This window comes from Zalophus californianus, chromosome 4 (genome assembly GCF_009762305.2).
Source record: "Zalophus californianus isolate mZalCal1 chromosome 4, mZalCal1.pri.v2, whole genome shotgun sequence".
Lineage (NCBI taxonomy): Eukaryota > Metazoa > Chordata > Mammalia > Carnivora > Otariidae > Zalophus > Zalophus californianus.
In genome coordinates, this window is record NC_045598.1 from 91,936,051 (window position 1) to 91,961,152 (window position 25,102).

Here is a 25,102-nt window from a genome sequence, read left to right on the forward strand (position 1 = left end):
ACTCCATCCGGAGGGCTCAAGCGGGGAGGCCGCGAGCGCGCGCGCGCGCCCGGGAGGCCTCCCTTCGGAGCAGGCGGGGCCTCGTGGCGGGGCGCGAGGGACCTGGCCAATGAATGTAGGCTTCGCGCCCGGGCGAGCCCACCCCCCCCCCCGGCCTTCTGCGCCCCCTCCCCCAGCGGGGCGGAGCCGGGGCTCAGCCGCCCGGCCTGCGCGCGCCCGCCCAAAGACTAACGCCGCACTTGAGGAAATTCGCTTCCGGCGGGTTACTCCGTTTGCAAACCCCGCGGTTGCCAGATTTCCTCAGTTGTGACTTTTCCAAGTTGCGGGAGAACCTGGATACTTATATCTTAGGTATGTTGAGGTTCTCTGAGAAATACATCTTCCATCTTTCTAAGCGAGAACATTCGGGACCCGAGGTAGCCGAGAGGTAAAAAAAAACAACAACAAACAACAGGGTTTTCCGACCGGGAGGTTTGGGTCCGGTTCAGCCGAGACTCCTCCGTCACGAGGCAGGCAGGGACCCCCCGTCTCCCCGCGGAGCGAGGCCCCTGACCGTCTCACGTTCCGCGGTTGGGAGAACTACCAGTCTCCAGTTTTCTGCCGCGTGCCTCAGGGGCTTTTGAGCGTGTTTGTAACTTGCTATCTCTACACTAAAAGCTGTGTTTGTAAAATGCTTAAGCCTCCTTATTAGAGATGTTGTTGTTTCCCAGTGGTTGCCTGTGAGTAGGCTGGGCCACCAGCTGCCAGGGCTTCTTAGAAATGTTCTAGGGGCGCCTAGGGGACTCAGTGAGTTGGGCGTCTGCCTTCGGCTCAGGTCATGGTCCCGGGGTCCTGGGATCGAGTCCCGCATCGGGCTCCCTGCTCCGCGGGAAGCCTGCTTCTCCCTCTCCCACTCCCCCTGCTTGTGTTCCCTCTCTCGCCGTGTCTCTCTCTGTCAAATAAATAAAAAAAATCTTTATAAAAAAATGTTCTAAAAATTTAGAAGAATGGCTGGAGAGCTTTGGTCTCCAGGGTTTATGACCATTATCTTGGCTATTTACAGGCTTTGTGGGGTTTCCTTCCTAGTGTTTAGCTGTGAGGTTTGCAGGCGTGAGCTGTCAGTGTAATAAATGCCACAGCCCGCCAAGGGGTCTTGGCATTTAGTGGGGTGCTGAGGGGCAGGGTGGGGGAGGCCCAGAACTTCACAGACTTGCGTGAAGAAGAGCTGAGAGAAGAGGATGGCCTGGTTTTCTGGAGGCTTGCTGGCGAAGGTGGGACTGCAGTTGCTTATAGGATTCAGGCTCTGGGGAGGTGGGAGGTCGGGAGCCAGTAGCTTCCCTCTCTCCAGGCAGGTGGTGGCAAAGTAGAGTGGAGGGAGAGAAGCTGCTCAGTACCTGCCCTCCTGCTTTGCCTAGGAGCAGCCTGAGCAGGGAAACCCTGCGATTGCTTCCTCACCCAACCTCAGCCGGGGGAGGCAGTTTTAGCAAATTGGCAGTTAGTTTCTCCTAAGGAAACTCCTCTTCAGTTTCCTGTCACCAGGGGCCCATGTTGGTTAAGCGTCTGCCTGTGGCTGAGGTCAATCCCAGCGTCTTGGGATTGAGCCCCACTTTGGGCTTCCTGCTTAGTGGGGAGTCTGCTTGTCTCTTTCCCTGTCCCTCTGCCTCTCTTCTCACTGTGCTCTGTCTCTCTCTCTCTCTCTCTCTCTCAAATACAATCTTAAAAAAATTCCTGTTATCAAATTATGATTTTGAAAGCTGTTGCAGTACCACCACCAAAAAAAAGCAACCGAACTACTTTCTCCTCCATCAAAATAATAACAAAATCAGAAAATAGAGATTTCAGGCACAAGAGTTCTTACTCAGCATAAGGCCACTACTCTGGGAATTGTTTGTCCATGTTAGCTCAACCCCAAAATGATACATATGAACAGATGTTTAAGATTTTGGATAAATAGTGAATAAATGAAGTAACAAAGAGATCACACCCCCTCCCAGGTACGTGGTCGGCCTTAGTTCAGAAGGCACTCCATAGTGTTGAATGCATAAATGATAAAATTAAGGATTCCAGGGCAATCCTTCTTGAATGTGCAGAGAGTCACTGTGACTGGAAGTCTCGTTCAGTGTGAAGATTTTATTCCTTCATCATGAAGGTTCAGAATAGATCAACTGTAAGGGATGGTCCTTGAGTACTTCAACAGACAGCAGAGGCATGGGGCTGTGGGCTGAGGCCAGAGGTCTAACTGATGCTTAGGGCATCATAACGGAGTATTCCACTCCTTCCTGACGTAGGTCCTGCTTCAGCTGGAGGGAGGCCTCTTGGCCATTGCGTACATGACTATCTGGCCCTGGACTCTGGTTCCCCCACTCTCTCCAACCCAACATTCTCAGCAAGGGCATTAGACCCTACAAATAATTTGTGTGGCTACTTTCTCAATTTTCCCAAGATGCTACATAACTAGTAATGTTCTGAATGCATAGAAGAAGTTAATTTATGACATGTAATGGATGGAGGCACTGGGGCTTAATTCTCATAGTGCTCCAGTCGAGAAAGGCTGGAATAGACACTTTGCCTCAACTGAAAATAGACCTTTGGTGTGAACAGAAAGCCCTTCTCACTCTTCTCAGCCAAAACACCCCTGCCCCTGCCCCCAAAGCCTTGTCTAAGATTTACTGCCTCCTAGAAATCTTTTCTTTCAGGGACACCTGGTGGCTCAGTTGGTTAAGCGTCCGGCTTTGGCTCAGATCATGATCCCAGGGTCCTGGGATCAAGTCCCGTATCAGGCTCCTTGCTCAGCAGAGAGCATGCTTTTCCTTCTTCCTGCTGCTCCCCCTGCTTGTGCTTTTTCTCTCTCTCTCTCTGACAAAAAAATAAAATCTTAAAAAAAAAATTTCTTTCTTAAACCCATGATTCCAACCCAGACTCACTACAGTGAGGGTCACTGGGTGAAAGAGAGGACAGAAAAGAGGGAAGGCCTGAAGTCAGGCAGATCTTGTTCAAATCCCAGGTCTGCTACTACCAGCTGCATGACTTGGAGCAATTTATAAACTTTGACTTCCTCATTTGAAAAATGAAAATTAAAAGAGATAAAGCCTAACATTCAGCATTCAAAGCATCTGATGCAGAGAAGGCTGTTTCAGTTACATATTACTGTGTAACAAACCACTCTAACATTTCATGGCTTGAAACAACAGCAACCATTCATCTCATGATGTTACAGTTTGGCCAGGCTCATGGGAGGACTACCTCTCTCGGCTCCACAGGCAGTAGATTGGGCTTGACTGGAGCTGAAGGGTCTCAGGTGGCCACACATATCTAGGGCTGTGGTGCGGGCTGTCGGCTGGGATGCTTGGTTGTCCTGCATGTGGCCTCTCCTAATTCAGTAATCTGTCCTGAGATTCTTTACATGGGAGCTGACTTCCAGAAGCAAAAGCAGAAACTACTAGACTTCTTGAGGTCTAGGCCCAGACTGGCACAGCATCACCTCCACTATATTCTTTTGGTTAAAGTAGGTCACATGGTCAGCCCAGGTTCAAGGGGAGGGGAAACAGACTCCAGCTCTTGGTGGGAAGAGCACCATGCCCATCCTAGCTAGGATGGGAGGAATTTCTCTTTTGCAGATCCCATCACAGAATTCCTTTAAGATCTTACTTGCTATAAGAATGAAAACAAAAGTGTAGGCAAGGGCACCCCACCTTTATTCTTTCCCCAGGGCTTAATGAGACCGCTCCAGTTTCTTCAGTGTCTCCCAGCCCTCAAGTCTTAGTGCTCTGTCTTCACTTAGCTATGTACGTGTTTATGTGTTCTGCTGTCTGCGTCTCTGTGATGGATGTGCATCCTGTTTTCCAACTCATACCGGAGGGCGCAGAGAGGAAGAGAGCAAGTCATGTTCAGCATCTCTTTCAGCACCAGGCACTGGAGAGATGAATTCAGCTCTGTCATAGACTCTAGACAAAAGGACAGTGTTAGAAACCTCTGTGGAAGAGAATGTGGATATGAGGAGAAAGATGAGTCTGAGGGTCTGCAGATTCCATACAGTCTGGCTAAAGGAGTCCAGTGTTCTAAATGTTTTTTCCCATAGAGAAAGGCTCAAACAGACGGACACTTAGCCACTGAGGATCCACACATTTATTTAGATTAGCCCAAACCAGACGCTGTGCCGGAGCTCCTTAAGAACACAGTCTTGCCCCAGTCAGGCTTCCTGGAGGCACAGAAAAGAAACGGTATGTTGTGGCTGTAACAGCAAACACCCAGCGTACATCCAGGATGCTGAGGCAATCCGCTTCGTGCTCCCTGGGTCCTGTGCTGTCACTTCTCTACTTACCCTGCTTTGTTTCTGTGTGCTTGCTGAGAGAGAGGTAGCAGAGCAAGTCCCGCTGACAAGGCTAACCCCACTGTAACATTAACATTAACCCAGAGAGGGAACTGAGGGGTGGCCAGAGAACTGTCTTTGCAAGCCAACTGGCAGAGAGAGCTCTCCTGAGAAGTCTGTGCTTTTAATGCATCCCTGAGGGTTTTTATTTGCTCTATATCAATGATGGACTCAACTAAATGGCTTCTCAGATGGTATTCATCCTCAATTTTCATCAGCCAGGAACTGCAAGTCCAAGGAGACATTGGGAACCAGTTCTCCTTAATTCTCCCACGAGCTGCTTTCTCGCCCCACTCATCAGTTCGCACACAGCATTTCCGCTGTGTGTGATTTAGAACCTGAAGGAGCTATCCCATTTTAAACGATGATCTGAGTTGCTCTTTGCCAGTAATGTGCTGCTTGGGACCACATACCCACATGTTTAATTATTATTGACACGAAGGTAATGGTGGTTTCTTCTCTCAGAAGGGAAGGAATTCATAAACTTCAAAGTAAAAGACAAGCAAACTGATCTGTTTCTCACCATGCTCATGATTCTGAGGTAGAAACAGTGGACAGCAGCAACTTCCTGTCTCTTTTCCATCCCCCACTCCTGGTGGTTCCCCTGATGCATTTTCTTGTAGCACCTGCCCACCTCCCTCCCACAGAACCCGCTTATTGTCAGGTAGATGTTATTCCTTTTCAGAGGACCATTAGGTTTCATACCCGTCATCAACTTGAGTACAGATAGAGGATGTGACGAAAGTAGTACCATCTATAGTAAATTCCTTCCACGGAGATGATAGCAGCTTACCAAAAAAAGTGGTTAAAAGGAAAGTAGTCACCAATGACTGCATGGTTGAAAGACTCAGGAATACATATCTGTCCCAGACTCAACACTAGCCATAAACATGACCTACTCCATTCAGAACCCCAGTCTCTCTTTCCTTACCTTTGTCAGAGTTGCCCTAATCCTCTCGGGGAGCCTCAATGAGTAGCTGCAAGAATTCAGACATTTCTCAGAGTTAACATCTCAGAAATCTCTGGGAAACGTTCTTGTGGAGGAGCACTGGGAAGGGATATACTTCTCAGGTTTCTGCAGAGTCCATGGTGCTAATCAGGAGTCTCCTCAGGGGGAAAAATAGGGCATGTAATGGCCCGTTCATTCCTGATTCATGCTGTGCACACTTAGAGAGTGCCCACTGTGTGTCAGAAACTGGGCTCCACACTGGCGGGGATGGGGGGGGGGACGACAAAGACGAGTCAGACTGTCCCCTCCCTCACAGTGCTCTTGGTTTAATGGAGAAACAGATCAGTAAATAGGCACTTATATAACAATACATTAAATGCAATGACAGACGTCAGAACAAGGCGACAGGAATGGATGGATGAATGAATACTTTAAAAGAGGTAGAGAGGATGTGCTTAGCCTTTTAACAAACCGGAGGGGCAAGTCCTCTGGTTTGTTTAAAAGCCTAACAGACAGCTGCAGCTTTCCTGGACTGAGTCAAAGACTGTAGAGTTGCAAGACAAACGATCTGAGTGAAGGCCAGGAGGCTTGGGCTCTTTCCACCCCAGTGCTGACTCCTCACTTAAGCAGTGCTGGGAATCTTGGGGTAAACCGATCACCACCCTGTGCTTCAGGTTTCTCCTTTGCAGAATGGAACTAGCCATTCTGTATTACAGAATTATGTTGGAGAGAAATATGATATTGGATAATAAAAACGGCTCCTCGAATCCATCCTGATGATGACAGTGCCAAGAGCACCTGCAGGGGGAGCCAGCCAAGCCCTGCTCCCTGCAGGCTGTGGCTCCGTCCCCGAATTTTCCAGCTGTGGAGAGAGGGGATGAGTTCTGCCCTTACCTTTCACATCCACCCGGCAGTCCACAGACGCCTCCCCCAGGGGGTTAACCGCCTTCCTGGTGTAGATGCCCCCGTCAAAGGGACCAGGCTTGCGGATTTCTAAAGAGCAGATTCCCAGGTGACTGAGAGCTCTGTACTTGGGGTTGCCTTGGATATCCATCTTGTTCTTCAGCCAGATGATCTTTGGCTGCAAGATAAAGACGAGGGAACGGCACGGGAGTGGTGAGAACCAATTGTTCTTTTTGTGCTCAATCCCTGGGACTCCTCGCCTACAAGGCTTGGGGACACACCGGCCAGAAAAGGGGGAGGAGTAGGGTGCCTGAAGAACAGGTGGTACGGAATCTAGAAGAGATAATGGTCTTCTGGAAAGCTCCCCATTCCTTACATTTGGGGAGGGGTTCCCTTTCCAGTACCCTCAAAAGCCTTAAGCTCCTTCTGTTGGTTTAAAAGAGCACCTGAAACCTTGCCTTGTTCATCAAGTATTCCTGACTAGAAAAAAGCTGGGACCTTCTGTTCCATCCTGTGCAAGCAGGTCCCTCATGGATCCCTAAGTACCGGGCCTCAGGATCTCCTCTTTTTTGTATATACATTGTTGAATCATTCATATTCTATTCCCACTGTTGTCCCCTCTGGTTAGAAAGTATCTAGACGGGGCTTGCTGACATTCTCTTTCTGAGATGTTCTCTCCATGTAGTCTGGCCCAGGGCTTCTATGCAAAAGGTACTTGGTAAGGTTGTAGTGACGTTTTATGCAGTATAGGGTACAGAGGTACAGTGACTAGACTGGAAAGGGCCTTGCTAAGGGTCATGGCCTCAACTCTAGACAGCTGGCATGCAGATGGCCCTGCGCAGGTGAGGCATAGTGGGTGACGGAGGAGAAACCAGGGGACCCCATCACCTCTGCCAGAGGGACAACTTGAAGCTCACGCCCAGCTGCCAGCTGATCAGTAAGTGACATCTTCATCTACGAGGAACAGACACGAAGAAAGGAAACTGGAAGCCTCATCCACATCAGGCTGTCTTGGACTCTAAGGGCCCTGACTTCATAACCTGCCTGACGGGCTGCGGAAGGGGCAGGTGGTGGGGATGGAACAACGATGCGGTTAGAATGCTCTTCCCCACAGCGGAGGTTAGGGCAGGAGCAGGGAGCAACGCGGCCCGGCCAGCCTGCGGGACTCCCGCTCACCTTGGGAGAGGCGCAGACACAGCAGAAGAGCTGCGTGTCATAGGCGCTGACCGTCGTGCGGTCTGCCAAAGCCTGGGTGAACTTTGGGGCTTCAGAGAAATCTCGCTGCGCAAACCCCTCGGTCTTGCAAGCAGTCTCTGAGGGGACCAAGAAGGGCCACGCTGTAGTGCCTGAGATCCTCACCCCTCCTCAACTCTTCATCCTCAACCCTTCCCAGCTCCCAGGCCCCAGGCCCCACCTGCTTTCTGGATGTGCACAAGGTCAGCAGTGATGGGGGCGGTCTCACTGAGCCCATGCTGGTTCTCAGCAAAGACTCAAAAGGCATAGGAGTTGCCCATGATAAGCTTGGAGACCGTGAAGCTGGTGCCTTGATAACGCTCCAGCACTGGGAACCACAGCTTTGGGGTCCCAAGAAGATGCCATGAATGAGACCCCTGTTTTGTGAACTCACTCCACCTCAGCCCACCGCATGGAGCTACAGAGCCCCATTCCAGAATGCATTATTCCTCTCTCTCCACACTCCCTCCCAGCTGGGCCTCACCCCAGATTTTGTGTCAGCACGGTGCACGGTGTATCCCAGGAGTGCTGTGTTGCCTGTGTCTTGGGAGAGGTGTCCACTCCAGAGTAGCACTGGAGCCCCAAACATCTACCAACTTGATAGTCTGAGGAGGGCCTGGCCTCTCTGAAAGAGACAAGCATGGCAGCAGGCATGGTACAACTCCCACATATGCCTGGGGTTCACTTCGGGAGTGCCCTTCCCCTTCTCTGCTCAGCTATGCCTCCCCTCCCCCACCACTGTGACCCTCGCCGTGGGGAGTCACCCCGGCTTCCCCAGCTCTCTTGTGATGGCCCCGCTTTAGCCTGGAGAAGGAGCCCCTGAGGACCACCACTCTCCCACTCCCCGCACTGTACCGATCACCAGGATGTCAGTGGTGGCAGTGGTCTCCAGCTCTCCCAGTTGCACACTGAGCTGGTAGCGACCCGAGTCGCACGTTGGGCTTCTCGGTTGAAGAGGATGGAGTCCTGCTCCCCATTCCGCACACTCACACGGCTGGCATCCAAGACACAGCCATCATGTGTCCAGGTGGCTCGAGGTTTGGGTTTGCCCTAAGAAATGGGAAAAAGCTGTGAGCAACCCCAAGAGGCCTCGTGACCCTCCCTGCTGCAATGGGGGGTCAGAGTCACCCCAGGTCCTCATGGTGACCTGACTTGAACTGCAAATGCTTTGAGTTAGAAATTGGTGGACTGTCCCAGGGGACTCGCCTCTTTCATCAACAGCCTAAGGATCATGGGAGGAGCGAAGGGGTTGGCTTTGAGTTTCCCACCCTCTGAGAGTTTAGGTCACCTGGGGCACCTGGGGCTAACCATAGCTGCCTAAACTCCCCAGAGCCCTCTGAACCAAAAGTTCCCAGACCTCTGCTGACTGAAGGACATAGGTTCGCCTCAGTTCGTCACATGGGGCATGCCCAACCCAAACCCTACCTCAGGAGTGCAGATGGAAGGGTCATTCTGCCTCAGGCTTCTGGTGACATGGCCCCCTCCATTTCAGGCCACGACGACTGCCCCAGTGCCAGCAAGACTCTTAGTATCTGTTTCCAAATCAAAACCCTGGCCTGGTCCCAGCATGAACTCAACATGGACCCAGCATGGGACCAGCATGATCACCTGGAATGGGATTAGTAGGTTCACAGTGTCTCCGACCTTCTGGATATAGGTCTGCCTCAAGGTCCGAGGTAGCCAGATCTTGGGGTGCTCTGAGTGATGGAAGGAAAGAAAACAGTGGGTGGTGAGCCTCCTAGGGTGGGAGGGGCAGAGCTCAGAGGAAGTGGATACCATCTGCCTGTGCCCCATGGGCAGATGACCCACGTGCTCAGCAAATCCGTCCTCTCCCAGGGAATGGGAAGCTTGCTCCCATTGTCTCGCTGGGATTTAGGGCAGAGTGATTGGCTGAAAGATCCCCTCGAGAGCATTCAAGTCTTGGCAGAAACCACTGGAGTGTGAGCCTGACGCTTACTTCTTTTATTTTTTTTAAAAGATTTTATTTATTTATTAAAGAGAGAGAGAGAGAGAGCACAAGCAGCGGGAGCGGCAGGCAGAGGGAGAAGCAGGCTCCTCGCCGAGCAAGGAGCCCGATGTGGGACTCGATCCCAGGACCCCGGGATCACGACCCGAGCTGAAGGCAGAGGTTTAACCAACTGAGCCACCCAGGCGTCCCAACGCTCACTTCTTTTAATGGGTAACTCTCAACTACTGACTTTTCATCAACTGAGATTTCTTTTTTCTGTTTGTGCACGTGTGGTTTGTCTTTCTCCCCCTTCCCTACATTTGTCCTCAACAACGCTTTTATCAAAGCCGCTTTCAGTGTTAGTCTTGACCTCCAAGTGTCAGCCCTGCTTCCCAGCTTGATGCCAGAGTTGAAGAGAAAGCTTTCCACTCTGCAGGCAGAGTGACACTGGACCACTAGGGCAGCCCTGACGTCACTGCTCGGGGAGCTGGCACCTGGGTCCCTTCCTCTGCACGCTGCCCCGCTCGGGCGCCTGCGCCGTGCTCTTCCAGTTCATGGGCCATCGCTTTGTATGGACAGACTCGGGGAAAGACTAGGCCCGCTGCTCGCCGCTCCGTGATCTCCCAGGCGTGTCCAGTGAGAAGAGGGGTTAGTCTCTGTCCCTTGACTTCCAGGATGGAGGCAGGAGATGCTCAGGAAAGTGCTGAGTGTAAGGTGTGGAGGCCACCCAGCTGTGACCTCTCTCCTCTCAGGGAGCCTCGGGCTGCCTTGGCTGAGAAAGTGCAAGCATCCCACCCGGCTTCCCTTGGGAGCCTGGCTGAGGTGACACCATTTTCCAGCTTTCTGGGGCTCTGGCCTCTCCTTGGGCAGAGATGGTCCCCTGCTGCTGTCGTCTTAAGTGGAATTGCGAGAGCGCTTCAGGTCCCACCAACTCCCCGGCCTCTTCCCACAATTCATCCGAGCAGTTGTAAACCTCACCCAGTTCACAACTGTGGCAAACAGCGGAATGGTTTGACAGAGGTTTCCAAACTTTCTGATAACATTTCCCGGCAAATACATTCCTGAGCATTCTACCGCAGCGTATGTGTGTTTACTTAAAAGTTGGACTGTTTAAATATGTACGTTATACACTGCAAACTTCTGCGCGGTGAACTTTAAAATAAAGTAAATAGAGTTTCCACTATGTTCTTCCTGCACCTCCGTTTGTAGCCCACTGTTTAGAGACCAGGACCTTCCCTCCCGCAGTCTGCCCCCATCACCGTCTCGAGATCACTTTTGGCCCCTGTAAGTGAATATAAACACGGACACTCAGCGCACGCTGTCCATGTTATTGATCTAGCTTCCTTTCTCGCTGCAAGGCTTACATTTCCCCCTGGGTGGTACAGTCTTGGACTGCACCTCACCCCGGCCCCTGGCAAAAGCAGGAACTAAATGACGCAGGGCCTCAGTGCTCTGAGCCACTGTCCTGCCTGTGCGGCTCAGGGCCGGTCGCCTCCGGAAGAACACCACAGCGACCGAGCCCTGGCAGCTGAAAGACACTGCTCTGCTTGCCCTCTGTTCAACTTTGGTGGTTTGGAGGGGGGTGGGGCATGAAAAACAGAAGAAGTGTTTGTGTGATGTGTTCCCTCCTGTGGCCATCTTGGCGAGCAACGAAGAAGTTGAGAACAAGCGGATATGACTTAAGGGTTTTCTGGAAAAAGAGGGCGGCAATTGAAAAGGGGGGTCAAAACCTCATCTTGTTGGGCTTGGTTCCCGACTGTTGGGTGGGGAAATAGCCCTTCATGCTAGCTGGGGAGAAGCCAGCTTTGCTGTCTCCTACTCTGCCTGCTTGACACAGAAGGACCTGGATGAGCCGCCGGAGCAAGGAGACAGGGGGGAAAGGCCTCGGAGGGAGAGACACTTTTGTGAAGTTAGGCTGCCTCCCCATCTGGAAGAGTATGCCTGCAGGACCAGTTCTCCGAGTATCTGCCCGCTTCCGGGCCCTCCCCTGGCCACTGGGGCCTGGGCACCAGTCAGGGCCCTGGCGGTGATCTCGCCCTCGGGAGGAGGAGGCAAAGAAGGGAAGGCAGAGGGATACCCTCAAGAACTGAACAGGTTGGGGTGAGGAAGGGAGCCCGGTCGTCACGCCTGGAAGATGTGCTGTCCGAGCCCTGCTCAGACCTCAGGTGGGAAATGGGCTTTTCTAGAGATAGGTGCAGGCTGACGTATTTATTTGTGCCCACTGGTGCTTCTTGTGCTTCTTAGACAACTACCTTGGAAGATGTTAGCATTGTTGCACCCGAACGGAAGAGAACGATCAAAGAAATAGGTTTATGTGGAACGTAAAGATGGTGGCCCAGAAGGACGATGAGCAGAACGGCCCTGAGATGCACAGGGGACCCCAGCGCGGGCAGAGAGACAGAGGAGAAGGGCTGACAGCTGGGGCGGCAGTCTCTTCCTCCCTGGAGCGGGGGGGGGGGGGGGGGGCTCCCCTGCCAGTTCTTTGCTGATAAGCGGGCTTCCCTGACAAGATGATGAACTGACAGGGAACAAACTTAGTAGAATGTTGTGAGTCTGAGGATTAGTAGGTGAGGATTCGGCTGCCAGCAGGCTCCCAGCCCCCAGGGGGAGAAAGAGGGTGGGCTTGAGGCCAAAGCAGCTGACAAAGTGCGGGAGGTGGCAGGGGGAGTATTTGGCGGCTGCAGGTACCCGGGCAGCAGAATGCTCTTTTCCAGCTCCACCCAGGCCCTCTCATGTGCCTGAACAAGCGAGCAGTCTGCCCCTTTGCTAAGAATGTTAATCGGAGGGCTCATTTGGGGCATCTCTTTTCACACATCCGCGATCAAGAGAGGTCTTGATTGTACCGACCTTGGGGGAACGTGGCTTTTCCCTGACGCCCAAGGTCTTTCTGCTCCTCAGATGCCCAGGACGGATGTGAACCAAAGATGAGAGCACTACGGCACAGCCTGGGTTTCCTGAGACCAGTTTGAGACTTTGAGTGTGGTTTTCTTCCATCATAAAGTCTTGGGGGAAAGGCATTTTGAGAAAAGTCCTTTGAGAGACATTGGCTTCTGAGCTGTGGGGCTCTCAGCATGGCCTTTCTCTCAGACAGAATGCTGTCTAATTCTTCCTCGAAAATTAGCAGAGAAGGAGACTACTACTTAAAGTCCAAAGATCTTGACTCCTCTGGATTGGAAAATTCCTCTTAATTCTACCCTAATTTCATTCTGAAGTTTATGCCCATTTCCTTATTCGATGTTCATGGGAAATAAGTGTTCATATTCTCTCAAAATTTCCCTTCATGCCGTTAAAGACTTTCTTCCAGCACTTTCTTAAGGGCTGTGTAGTTCACGTTGATATGATTACTTATGGCCTGGAGTGTGAAGGAATAAGACAGACACATTGAAAGAACAAAGGGTGTGTGTGTGTGCGCATGCACCTATGTGTGAGATAGAGTGTGTGTGCAAGTGTGCGAGACTGTGAGCATGTGTGTGTGCATGCATGTGCCTGTGTGAGTGAATGGCTACCCAAAAAGAGCAAATGCACAAGGCAAGCTATGGCTTTGAAACAGTATGTGGCCTTGGCCTTATCAGAAACTTGTCTGGAGGGCACCTGGGTGGCTCAGTCGTTAAACGTCTGCCTTCGGCTCAGGTCATAATCCCAGGGTCCTGGGATCGAGCCCTGCATTGGGCTCCCTGCTCAGTGGAGAGCCTGCGTCTCCCTCTGCCCCTCTCCCTGCTTGTGTGCTCTCGCTCTCTCTCTCTCTCTCTCTCTCTCGCAAAAATAAATGATCTTGGGGCACTTGGGTGGCTCAGTCGGTTAAGCATCTGCCTTCAGCTCAGGTCATGATCTTAGGGTCCTGGATCGAGGCCCGCGTTGGGCTCCCTGCTCAGTGGGGAGTCTGCTTCTCCCTCTCCCTCTGCCTTCCACTCTGCCTACTTGTGCCCTCCATCTCTCTGTCAAATAAATAAATAAAATCTTTTAAAATAAATAAATAAAACAAATGATCTTAAAAAAAAAAAAGAAAAGAAACTTGTCTGGAGGAGCACCATAGGAAAGGTGACCTCCGAAGCACTTGTGAAAGACAGGAGTGTCAGCTTCATGAAGACTGTGAAACTAAGGTCAGAAAAAAACAGAAGGACATAGAATCAGGCAAACACTTGCCTGAGATTTGTGGCAGAGCCACAAGAGGGGAGAGGCCTGGGGCCTGGAATTATTGCATGCAGAACTACTTTTAATAGAAATAAATAGAGAAACTTTTTAATAGAAATGAACATCTATTGTTTTTGAGCCTTCAGTTCTGAGGCCTATTTGTTACATGGACGGGCATTCCCCGACAAGCACGCTCTCTGCCCCTAGAGCTCTGCTCTCCAGCACCAGCGACCCTGCGCACCACTGAGATCTCCACTCCGTGCCTTTCCACCCCTGCACTCCCTGTCATCCTCTCGGTTACCACTCTCTCTCCCACCCAACTTGCAGTCCGGTCATTACACCCACTCCCTTGTGTACCCGCTCAGATCCCTTAATCCTCTGGTACTGCACTGCGCTCTCCTAGCCATGGCCAACCCCAGTGAAATGCTTTCCAGCCACTCAGTGCCCACATCTATCTGCACACTGGGGAAAAATACAAGCGAGGCTGACTGTAGGCTGATGGCCACTAACTCCCCAATGGCCCCCTGGCAATTCTTCCAGACTTCCTAGGTCCACCCAGCCTCCTTATTCTCCTGGGTGACAACTGGACACCTTCCTCTTCTAAAACCCCCATACCTTCTCCCTCATCCTCATCCTCAATTGATGACCTTGCTAGTGTTTCAGGCCTGCCTATAGCTTATTCTTAACTCGGGAGTCAGAAAAAACCTTAAAACCTATATCTGATCATGTCGGTTCTCACTTAAAACCCTGCCCAGGCTGCCCATCAGTCTCGGAGTTGAGCCAGTCTTCACAAGGGTACTGCTAGCTCTCTGCCCCCAAACCTACCATTATCTCCCTTGCGCTGCTACAGGCACAGTGGCCCCGATCCATAGGGCACACTCCTGCCTCAGGGCCTTGGCACTGACTGTTCTCTCTGCATGGGAAACATTCACCTCAAATATCTGCATGCATTGTTCTCTCATCTCCTTTAAGTTGCTGCTTAAATAGCACCTTGTTAATGAGACTGTCACTGAATATCCTGTTTAAAATAGCAAACATATTTCCCACACCCAGCACTTTCTGTCCTCCTCTGCTTCATTTTTCAGCACATTTCTGACGTATTACATATCTTGTTTGTTTATTTATTGTCTATCTCCTTACACTAGAATGGAACCTCCACAAGGGGAGTTATTTTTGCCTATTTTATTTCTGTAGCAGTGCCTGGCACATAATAGGCATAAAAGAAATATTTGTAGAAGGAAGAAAGAGGTTAGGAAAGGAGGAGGGAGGGAAGAAGGAAAAAAGGAAGGAAGGTTGCTCCCAGGCACGGGCTCCAGCTTCCCAAGCCTGGAAGACACAGAATAGTTTGGACTGAAAGGAGATGCAGTTACTCTGAAATCAGCAGATGGACCCTTCCTCTGGGTCTCAGAGTCTCCTCTTCTTCACGGCAGGGGTGCAGCCTGTCCGCCAGCCTCCCACCGATGCTGCCTCCAGGACCCAGTGCCTCCGCGTAGTGCTGAGGATACACTGAAATTGTTTCCCAGTGCCGGCCACCTACTTCTGCTTATTTAGCCACAGAGCAGGCTTTCTTGACTAAAAGCTCAGTGTTGGCCAGTTGCAGGTTATTTTGATGTTGCAGATGAATTTCCGCCTCTGGTGCCTACTCCGTTTCCCATGCACACACACGCTCACTGAGGGGCCCCTCTGGGTCCCGTGGTGCTCCCCATCAGGTAGAGGAGGCATTAAGAGGAAGAAAAAGTTCTTGGAGCTCACAGGGACTTAGGGACCATCTAGGCCAGGTCCATGGCACCCTGAAGGACCTTTGAATGGGCTTCAGGGATTCTGTGAGCTCCCTGAACTTGTTCGAGTATTTTTCCTGGAATAAGATTCCACAGACATCATCAGATTTTCCTAGGGGTCCATAGCCATCAAAAGGTTATCCTTCAATTTACAAATGAGAAAATGGAAGCCCAGAGAAGGGCACCGACTTGCCTAGGGTTACAGGACAGAGCTAGGATTTGAACTCCTATCTTCTCTAAGCAGATAACAGAATCGAACATGCTTTGCGAAGTATCACAAGCAGTGCTTACTATCACTGACCTCTGGAAGGCTAATGAATCGAGCTGCTGGCGCTGGTGGTCCTGAGACGGGGGCTCTTGAGGCTGCACTGTGGCGGCCGGCCAGGGGCTGTCAGGAGCCCAGGGCCCACAGCATCCACTCACAGCCAGAGGGAGGAGCGTGGGTGAGTTGGATGCCCTCCCCCAGGGTCTTAGGGAGATCAGCCAAGTCGGGAGTCAGCAGTCCCGGCTCTCATTTTCACTCTGTGGCTTATTCCCTGGACCTTTTGGGGAAGGAACTGGTTTTCTGCCTCAAGACCATTCCAGCCTAATGTGCTCACAATAACTTCTGTTACCCCAAGCTCCTTTTCAATGGAGCAAATTCAACCGGCTCTCTGCCTGTGACATTCAAACAGCTCCCGAAAATTCAGCGTCTCCCAGGAGGATGAGAAGAGGCAGCCAACTTTCCCTACCCAGCCCCATTTGCAGGTAGACTCAGTCTTCACTCCTGCCTTGGAAATATCTTATTATCTATTCGCATCTTAGTTTGACCTCTTCCAAGGCACTTTGGATCATCTCAACAATTCTTTCAACCGCCCTGCTAGACAGGTATTCTTATCATTTTACAGGGAGGAAATTGAAACTGAGCAGTTGGTTGGCTTGTCCAAGGGCACAGAGCTGCCGGAGGGGGCACTGGGCAGAGTCTAGATCACGTCTTCTCCTACCTCTCCCTACTCTGGGGTTCCATGAGCTGCTTGCTTGCGGTCTTTGCATCCCCTGCACTCAAGATGTCAAGGGGCCTAAAGCACAGACTTTGTGCAGGTAACCGTCTTAAATGTGCGAGGTGCCTGTGGTCCCTCCTCCCAATTACCGCACAGGAGAAGGAAAAAGCCTGGCTCCTGCCTTCCATCTCTAGTCGGTCGAGCCAGGCACAGTGGCGACAGCCCAAGTGAACATCACAGAGCTCGCAGAGCTGTTAGCTGCAGAGGCCTCAGCCAGGGGCAGCTGCGGAGTGGGCGGCTGGGCCGCCAGCAGGGACACCCGGGCCTGGCAGGGCCACCCACCACCTCCTGGCTCAAAAGTGCCTCTTTGCTTAGAGGCCCACAGACACCACTGTGGAAGGGAGGCCAATGGTCCTCCTTCGTCCATGGGGCTCGGGACCTGAGAGGCTGGGGTTTTCCCTGGGAGCCAGCTGGAGTGTTAGGGTAGGTCCTGGACCCCCAGCACTGCCCAGGGAGAGGCAGAGTGTCATGCACTGTTTGTTCACCACCCAGCCTCTTGGTTGCTAGAAGCTTTTCATCTCCCCCTTCTAATGCAGACGGCCACCTTCGCACCCCTCATTCCCTTCCTAGCTGGTATTAGTCTATCTGGTCCTCGGTCCCCGGGACAGACATTTTATACAGGTACAAATATAAACAGATCATTTTTAGTCACTGTGAAGTGCCACAAACACCATTCACTGACTTCTCAGCTAAAAAGCACAAACCTAGCAGAGACACTTGAGCAGCAAATAAGAATCCACCAAGGAAAGGGGTGGGGGCTCCAACTAATGCTCCTCCGTCCCAGGTACCACCCATGAAGTCGCTCACCTCTGCACAAAGCTAAGGAGGTGCAGCCGGGTGTTAGGGAGACCTCCCAACTCCTACCATCCCAGCTGTCTCACCCTTCCCAACCCCCCAGGTCACCGTCTGTAAGGGACAGGAGCTGGGGAATGGGGCAGCCGGACTCTTGTTGAGATAAAGCCGGGGGTCCTTCAGCATCGGCTGGGCTCATTTCTTTCACCTTCAGTGTGGATCCCGAGGCCGCCTCCAGAGCTGTGGCTGCTTCCATGCTGGGCCACCCCAAGGCTGGGCTCCAGCGGGAGATTTTCACTGTTGGTGGTGAGGGAGGGGCTAAGCACCTGCTCTCCAGCCCGGTCTCCCAGGGTCCCAGCCACAGGCTTATGTAACTGGCCTGGCCTTCTCCCACCCGGCTACTCTCAGCAGAAGGGCTGAAGCAGGGACTGGGGAAGAGAGGGACATCAGACAGCAGCCCAGAATAGCCGCAGGAGGACTGAAGGGGCAGCCCTCGTACAGCACTGCGGAGGGAGGGGAGGGCCTGAGCTTCTAACAGCTCCCCTGACTGCACGCACAGACCACACAATGGGGCCCTGGCTCAGCAGGCTTAGCAGATTCACAGGCACACCTTTAAGGGCTCCTTCTCTCTCTCTGCTCCACAGTCAGCGAGCTGTAAGGTCTTGCCAACTCGCCCTTTTCGGGGGTCTGTCCCCATCCCCTCCGTCTAACCCCCTAGTGGCAGTGGAAGGCGGAGTCCGCACTCCGGAGCCAGACTACCTGGCCTCCCATTTGGCTCCATCACCCACCAGCCTGTGTGACTTGCCACATATCACATCTCTCTCGGGTCTGTTTCCCCACCTGTAAAACAGAGAGGATAATGACCATAGGGTTGTCGCGAGGATTACGAGAGGTAATCTGTGTAAAGCGCTTAGCAGAATGTAGCCGACGAAGTGCTCCATAAATGTGAGCTATTTTTAGGTCAGGCCGGCATGTGCCCCTCTGAGATAAAGCACCAGCAAAGTGAGAGGCGGCCTGGGGCAGGAGGCCGGAGGACGTGTGTGTGACTTCTGGCTGTGCCACTCACTCATGAGCTAGGTGACCTTGGGCAAATCACGAACTCTGAACCCCAGGGCCCTGGGCTCTGAGACCAGGGATGATGATGCCATGACTGTGTTGAGGAGAAAATGATTAAGTGGAAGGAAGTGGCCAGACCACCGTGTTAGTTACATACTAAAGGTCCTGCATGATGTCTCGGCTCACCAAGCCATCATTCCTCATGTTCTGTACCCTGCATCTAAATGGTTTCCTATCATATCCTCCCTTCAGTAGCTCCAGAAACCAGCATCCCCTCCCGTGTGTGTGTGTGTGTGTGTGTGTGTGTGTGTGTAAAGACGTTACTTTTTAGAGCAGTTTTAGGTTCCCAGTAAAGTTGAATGGAAAGTACAGAGTTCCCACATACCCGCTTCCTCCTTCCCACCACCCTTTTCTTTTATGGAAAAAAAAAAGATGAGTGTGGTTGAATGAATGGGCTCTTTACACTCATTTTTCCCCTTTAGCCCTCAATTTGGAGGCCGAGTCGATAGGATCCCAGGCGCCTGTGCTCCTATGGGGTGTGAAATCTCCTCTTTGCAGCTTGTATCGGGGCTGAGGGCCAGGACAGCCTGCAGACACACTTCCGGCCCAGGAACCTATTTATCAGGAGCTGGGATGGCAGAGGAAGGCGCTACGGAGCTTGACCTCTGAGGCCGCACTTGCGCCCCATCGGAACTAGTGTGAAGGCCTCTGCCCGATTTCTCTTGCCTGACCCAGCCAAAGCCCTTGTAAGCACCGAGTCCCCACACCAGGTGGTATGAAATTGGCCTAGACTTTCATTCTGAGCCCGTTGTTGCAATAAAGGTGTAAAAGAATCAAGTTAAAAATGCAGACTCCTAGGGTCTGTCCATTACAAAGTCTAATTTAATGGGTCTGGGTGGGGTCCAGGAATCTGCATTTGAATAAGCAACCTAGTGATTCTGGTGCAGTCTTTGGACACTAGGTTGGCTAGACTTCCTGAAAATAAAACTACCATACACGATCTCCTGGAGGAGGAACTCCTTGGCCAGATAGCCGGAGCCAGGGACAGCTCCTCTGAAGGAGCCGGCTCCTTCAGAGCAAGGTCTTCTGCCTTGTCGTCTTCAGATCATGATGTCAGAGTAAGTATTCATTGGAAATGTCCCCCAGGATGGCAGGCTGAGAAGCAGTCTTCAAGGCTTGGCTCAAGGCTCAAGGGAGGACGGGAACCTCTCCTAAAAGAAATATTTGGGGAGAAAGGAAAGCCGCAACTCTTTGAAAGGTCCTTCAATGAGACGGACCAGGCAGGACTATGAGCAAGAACCACAAGAGAAATCTAAGAGAGGCAGCTGGGAAGGTACTGAACTTAAGCTTTCAGTGTTGTCCCTTGTCAAACCTGCCTGAGGAACAGCTAATTCGGGACAATCACTCTATGCTGCTGTGTCCAGAGGAAGTGGGTAGCACTCACACCCTGAGAGGGCGTGTGGGGTAAGAACGGGGAAGCTGGTGCTACAAATACCCATGGGAGGTAGACCTTTAGGGGCGTAAAGAACAAGAAAAACTAAGTTTTCCCCCACAACTTACCTAATACTTCTCATGCTACCAAGGCCGTCCTGGCTCTTTACCTGGCTTATTCTCTGGTTGCTGGAGTTTGATTTCTGAAGCTAGAAACACTGGGAAATCTATCACGGCAACAAAATGTAGCTAGTCATTTTGATAGGTCAGGTAACAAAGTCCAGTCTGTTTTATTTCTAACCCAAATATTGCAAATATACAGAAAATTACCAGTACAAAGTTAAACACATCCAGATTTATTTACACAATGCTAATAAAGAAATTTAAGTGTGATTTCCATTTTGTGGAATTTTGCTATGGGATCTGGCTTTGTTGTGTAACTGACATGGGTCACTGAAACTTGATTATCCCACCCCACATGCAATGTTCTGTCCCAGGGGAACAGAAGACTTGGGTTTTTAGCGCACATGCAGTAATGATGTTAGTACTGCTTTACACTTCAGTAGGAAGGCAGCTGTCCCACAGCTGGGGGAGGGGCAGAGAAGTTACAGGGCAGGGAGGGACCACATGCTCAGAAAGGGAACGAGAGACAAGAGAGGGCTGAACAACAGGCACATGGGGACCCTGAGCATTTCTGTGCATGAGGATGAGGGTACGACCAAAACCCTCCTTCCCTAGACGTCCAAACACGGGAGGTGGGCAGGATCCTCGGGGAACATTCAAGTCACCCGACCACAAACCGAGGGCATGCGGAGGATGAGGGCTGCATGAAAGATTTGGGACATATCAATAAATCATTAACATGTACACTATACAGATTATACATGTATATATGTACATATATATATAAAGGTACAGATTAGTTTATGTTATTCTATATAAACAAGGATGCTTAAGAATGTACTGGTGTGAAAAAATGCATACAGCAAGTTGTTGAAGACAGTTTCAAATTAATGTTCTGACTCTTACTGTTATAATGCAACATAACCAAGGAATCAACATGCTCCTGCTCCGTCAGTTGGCCTCCATGAGTGCAAGGCCCGGCGCTGCTCAGGCAGGGCGGTGCTCCCAGAGCTGCTGGGCACACGGGTGGCAGATGAAACAGAATGTCTGGCACCTGCTGAAGGCCAGCGCTGAAGGTCTGGCCCTCCCTAGCACTCTGTCATGCGGCACATCTTACACTTTGGTTTGGTTCAAAGGACATTTAAGTCCATGTTTACCTCCCTGCTTGAGGCCAGATAAGTAGCAAAGTTGAAAAGCTGAATCTCCGATTTTAGCAGTTCCAAGTATCCAGGCTTCATATGGGGCGAGGAGGATGTACCAACAATGAGCAGGAAGAGCTCCAAACCACTGCATATAGAGGCAGGGTTCTTTAGGGCTCTCCCGAAGGATAAAAGGACCTCTCTACTTGGAGGATTGGCCTAGAACATAGAAAACTGACTGAAACTTCGGCCAGCCCCGCCACCCTGCACTCCTCTCTGTATCCTGGCCCTGTGACCAAGGCCACGGGAGAACCAGCTGTGGTTTAGAGAGCCAGCGCAGGGGCTGGAGCTGGCCAGCCTGGTACTAAGGTGTCAGGAACGAAAGGCCAGCTTGGGCATGGAGAGGCCCAGAGGCAAACCCAGGAATTAGAGAGGTATACACCGGAAAGCCTACTCAGAGGCAGATGTCAAATTCTAAATTTCAGTTATAGCTAATCTATTCAATCTCCTGAGCCCAGCTTAGAATAGCCAGAACCCTCCAGACGTTTTTCTTCTCCTAAGTGGTGCCCCCATTCAAATACCAGCCCAGGTGCATGTACCCCTGGCCTCTAGAGTCATTAAAAACCGAAAGCCCCTGTAGGTCCAAGACGCCTGTCACAGGTGAGGGATGGTGAGTTCTCTGCCTGGATCTAAAAGCTCAGATCACTGTAGACGGCTATGTCCAACGTATCGTACAACGCTCAATCTTATCGCTAAGACCTCCAGAAATCGTCTCTTCTCCTACCATCAAGCCTGAGGTTTTATACAATGATAAGCTACACTTTACTTTCAAAGATAAGGCTCCTAACCTAACGTCAGTAGGACAAATTAAAGATTGTTTTCTCTTCGAAGCTGTCATGGATTTAGGTGGTTATACTCTCCGGCTGAGGGCGTACGTTTGTGAGTGAGCGGGCAGAGACAGGAAACTAACTAGCCAATGAAGTGGGGAAGCCAGGCTTGTTAGCAGTCCTCCAAACAACCGAGCCAGCCAGCAAGCCAGACGGGGACGAGAAAACAAGAAGGGAGAAGGGTGGCTCATCAAGGGAGAGCTCACTCCTGCAACCAGGAGAGGGGCAGTTTCTAAACACATATTCAAAATTACCATTAATTTTTCTTTTTCAGCCATGAAAAAAAAGGAGAATAAAATTTTCTGTTTACCACAGTGGCAAAGAGGTGCTCCCTACTGCTCCCACAGAGATGCCACCGACCCCTTCCTAAAGGACAGCGAGGCCTCCGTACGCAAGGAGCCCTGCCTGCTCCAGGCCCGCAGCACCTGCACGCATAAAAACGTTGAAAAGCTCTGAAGACAGCCGACCAGCACTGCTCACGATGCACACAGGGACCTGGACAATTTACTCACTTTTTGTACCTCAGCTCCGTCTCCTGAAAAATGGGGATGACAAACCCCTGCCTTCAAAGAGAAAGTCTCATCGAGAATGTTGTAAGTTTCCAGGGACATAATGCCAAGAGAAAGTGCTCGGAAAACTGCCAAGTTCTACAGAAATCCCAGATACCCTTAGAAGCACAGCGCTCTCACCTTATTAGAGAAGAAGATTAACTTTCCTGCATCCTAAAACAAATCAGAGAATGACCACATACGGGCACACCTACCCCGGGAGAAGGAGTGCACCAAAGTGGGTCTTGGCTGGGCATCAAAATCACTTTGGGCAGGAGGTGAGGGTGTCCAGGAGAAAGACTGAGGCTTTATCATCTGTGAGCTGGTCTATCTTTGGAATTTTTTTAAATTTAAAAACTCTGCCAAATGAATGAGCACTTTCGGGAAAATGGTCTTTTTCCCAAAAGACCAGTGCTCTCTGGCTCGAACAAATACGAATTCTCTTCACAAAAACTGTCCTAGCTTTATTTCCCAACTGAAGCTCCCTGACTCATTTAGTTCTGCTGCAAGCTTTGAAGTCTCTAACCTTCTCCATCCACCCCCTCTCCCACTTTCCCTGCTGCTGCTTAATCCATTCTGGGGAGGAGAGAACGCAGCCATCTGCTCACGCATTCTGACAAAAGTTGATTTGGCACGTTTACTTTTTCATGACTTTATCACCATAAAATGAACTAGCAGCAAAATGGCAGTTACCAAAGAATGTCCCAATCATAATCACTGGGAGAATCTGTGGCCAGCACAGTAGGGATGCTAAGACCAAAAATGTACTATACTATATTCCTGGATAGCAAATGTTCAAGCTGTATTAAAACGAATTATTGTAGCTTTCCATTACTGTGTGGCCCCCCCAAAATCGACCTCACCACATTCTGTTGTTGACTTGAAAGAATGTCCAATGGAAAACTTCCTTAAATTTAAAGTATGAACTTAATGCATCACGTAAAACATCACCTACACTGGACGTGTGTTTTCAGTTGGTTCCGCCAAAAGTTTCATGCCAACAAATTCCTTGGCCAAGCTGGGAAAAATGGGTGAGGAGGAGAGCCTGGTAATAAAATCCTGATTTTTAAAAAACAGCCTATAAATCTGAAAACATGTCTAGTCCTGGCTCGGCGTGCAACAGCAGTCCAAGGGGAAGCAAGCAAGTAAGCGGCCGTCCTAAGGATTCACCACTGTGCCCACAGGTGGCAGAGGACATGGAAGACTGTGATGTTCGGTCCTCAGGGGCCACCACGGGCACCCTCCCTTGGCTCCAGCAGAGAGACCACTCAGCCTGGGCAGACATCCAGGGCAAGCCCTAACCCTGTCCTTGAGCAAGTCCACTGGCACAAACATGAAGCACGGCTGGAAAGATCTTGGAAGAAGCAAGAATTTGTCCTTTAATAGTTGCTAAATCTAGTCAAGTCCCTGCTGCTCCCTTCTTCCTGCCCCAAGTTAAAAATATTGCCCTTTAAGTTTTCCTGATTTAGTGTCTTGGAAGCACATGGTTAAGTCAGTTGCCAAAGGGCAATTAACAAGGGTATTGCCTAATTAAACAGAGGTGGAGGGGAAGAGACACCACTGTGGTCTATGGTCCCCCAAAAAGCAAGCAAGCAAAGGTGGCGTATGTGTGAGGGGGCTGGCGTGCAGCGTTCTCAGGGCAGGGCTGGCCCTGGCCGCGGAAAGGCCGCCAGGCCAGGCCAGTCATTGCAGCCCCGAGTCCCTGTCGAGTCCCTCTCAGCGGCTGCTTCGCATCGCCAGCAGAGCCCGGGGACAGCACCGAGTACTTTGTGAGAGCTGATGTTGGGGTTGGCAGGTGCCCTGGGGCCCTGGGGGAAGGCGCCATGCAAAACATGCAAGGGGGGGGGCGGTTAGTGAAAAGTTCCCTTCCAATCCCATTTCATTTCCCTTACTAAACAAAAACAAAACCAAAAGAACCCATACTTTGCAAAAAGACAGAACTTGAAATAAAAAATTAAAGAATTTAGTATCCCCCCCCTTCTCAGAGCCAATCGTGAGAGTGTTTAGGGTCCCCACCCCCCCTGCATTTCTTTAGCGCAGATCCTTTTGGCTTTGGTGGAAGCAGCAGAAACAGAGCTGGGTCCCTCGCAACGGGAAATTTATTCCCCCAAGTCGGGCGTGTGAGAGGTACTGCGGTTCCATCATCTGTGCTCGGTCCCAGCTCCTTTGAGGAGCTATTCCAGGAGGTCCTGGGAAGAGAAACAGAGACCATATTATTTGCACACTAAAAAATTCCTCTTTTGAAAGTTATGACCTGGTTTCCGGGCTGGCCAACTCTTACAGTCATTAAGTGCCTGCTCCTGGCTCACACCCTCCTCCGCCTCAATCGGATCTTGATTACGAACAGGAAAAGAAACACTCTTTTCTTGTACTTCTGGAGCACCCCTCCAGAAGAAATGGTCTCACCTCATCTGAGTCGTCGTGATAACCACTCTTATGAGTGCGGGAGGGCGTGTCCAGGGCATCCACACCATCCACACCGTTGGCCTCTGCGTGCTGCTGCAGCACGGAGTAGCGATGCACCAGGAACCTGGGGAGGGAAACCTCCGTGACCCTCACGCGGCGAGCGGGGATGCGTTTCTGACAAGACTGTGGGTTTTCTGAGTTGTATACACTCACAGCATGAGGCCCGCACACAGGAAGCACAGCCCATAGTTGGCATGAGGCAGATAGAAGCTCTGAGAAGTTCTGGGCCCGATGCTTCAGGAACATCGCTTCAACTAGGAAGTTTTTGCTAAGGGGGCCGACTCAACCACACGCCCTGGGCTGACTCTGTGGCTGGAATTCAGTACCTCT

The 25,102-nt window shown here is 51.1% G+C and overlaps 2 protein-coding genes across 3 annotated transcripts in view; both read right to left on the reverse strand.

Moving 5' to 3' along the window:
• Positions 1 to 5,314: 5,314 nt before the first annotated feature.
• On the reverse strand, positions 5,315 to 17,378 carry MYBPHL (myosin binding protein H like). Its single transcript, XM_027601294.1, is given in 10 exon segments — positions 5,315 to 5,325; positions 6,192 to 6,378; positions 7,377 to 7,513; positions 7,615 to 7,774; positions 7,918 to 7,983; positions 7,985 to 8,058; positions 8,289 to 8,366; positions 8,369 to 8,483; positions 9,042 to 9,130; positions 17,234 to 17,378. Coding segments are annotated over 10 exon segments (1,062 nt in total).
• A 2,497-nt stretch (positions 17,379 to 19,875) lies between these two features.
• SORT1 (sortilin 1) overlaps positions 19,876 to 25,102 on the reverse strand; it is a 63,781-nt gene continuing 58,554 nt past the window's right edge. For both annotated transcript variants that reach the window (XM_027571574.2, XM_027571566.2), the window contains exons 19-20: positions 24,713 to 24,836; positions 19,876 to 24,495 (exon numbers count right to left, since the gene is read on the reverse strand). In XM_027571574.2, the coding sequence (XP_027427375.1) occupies positions 24,481 to 24,495; positions 24,713 to 24,836 (139 nt within the window). In that variant the 3' untranslated portion in view covers positions 19,876 to 24,480. The remainder of the gene's footprint in view (positions 24,496 to 24,712; positions 24,837 to 25,102) is intronic.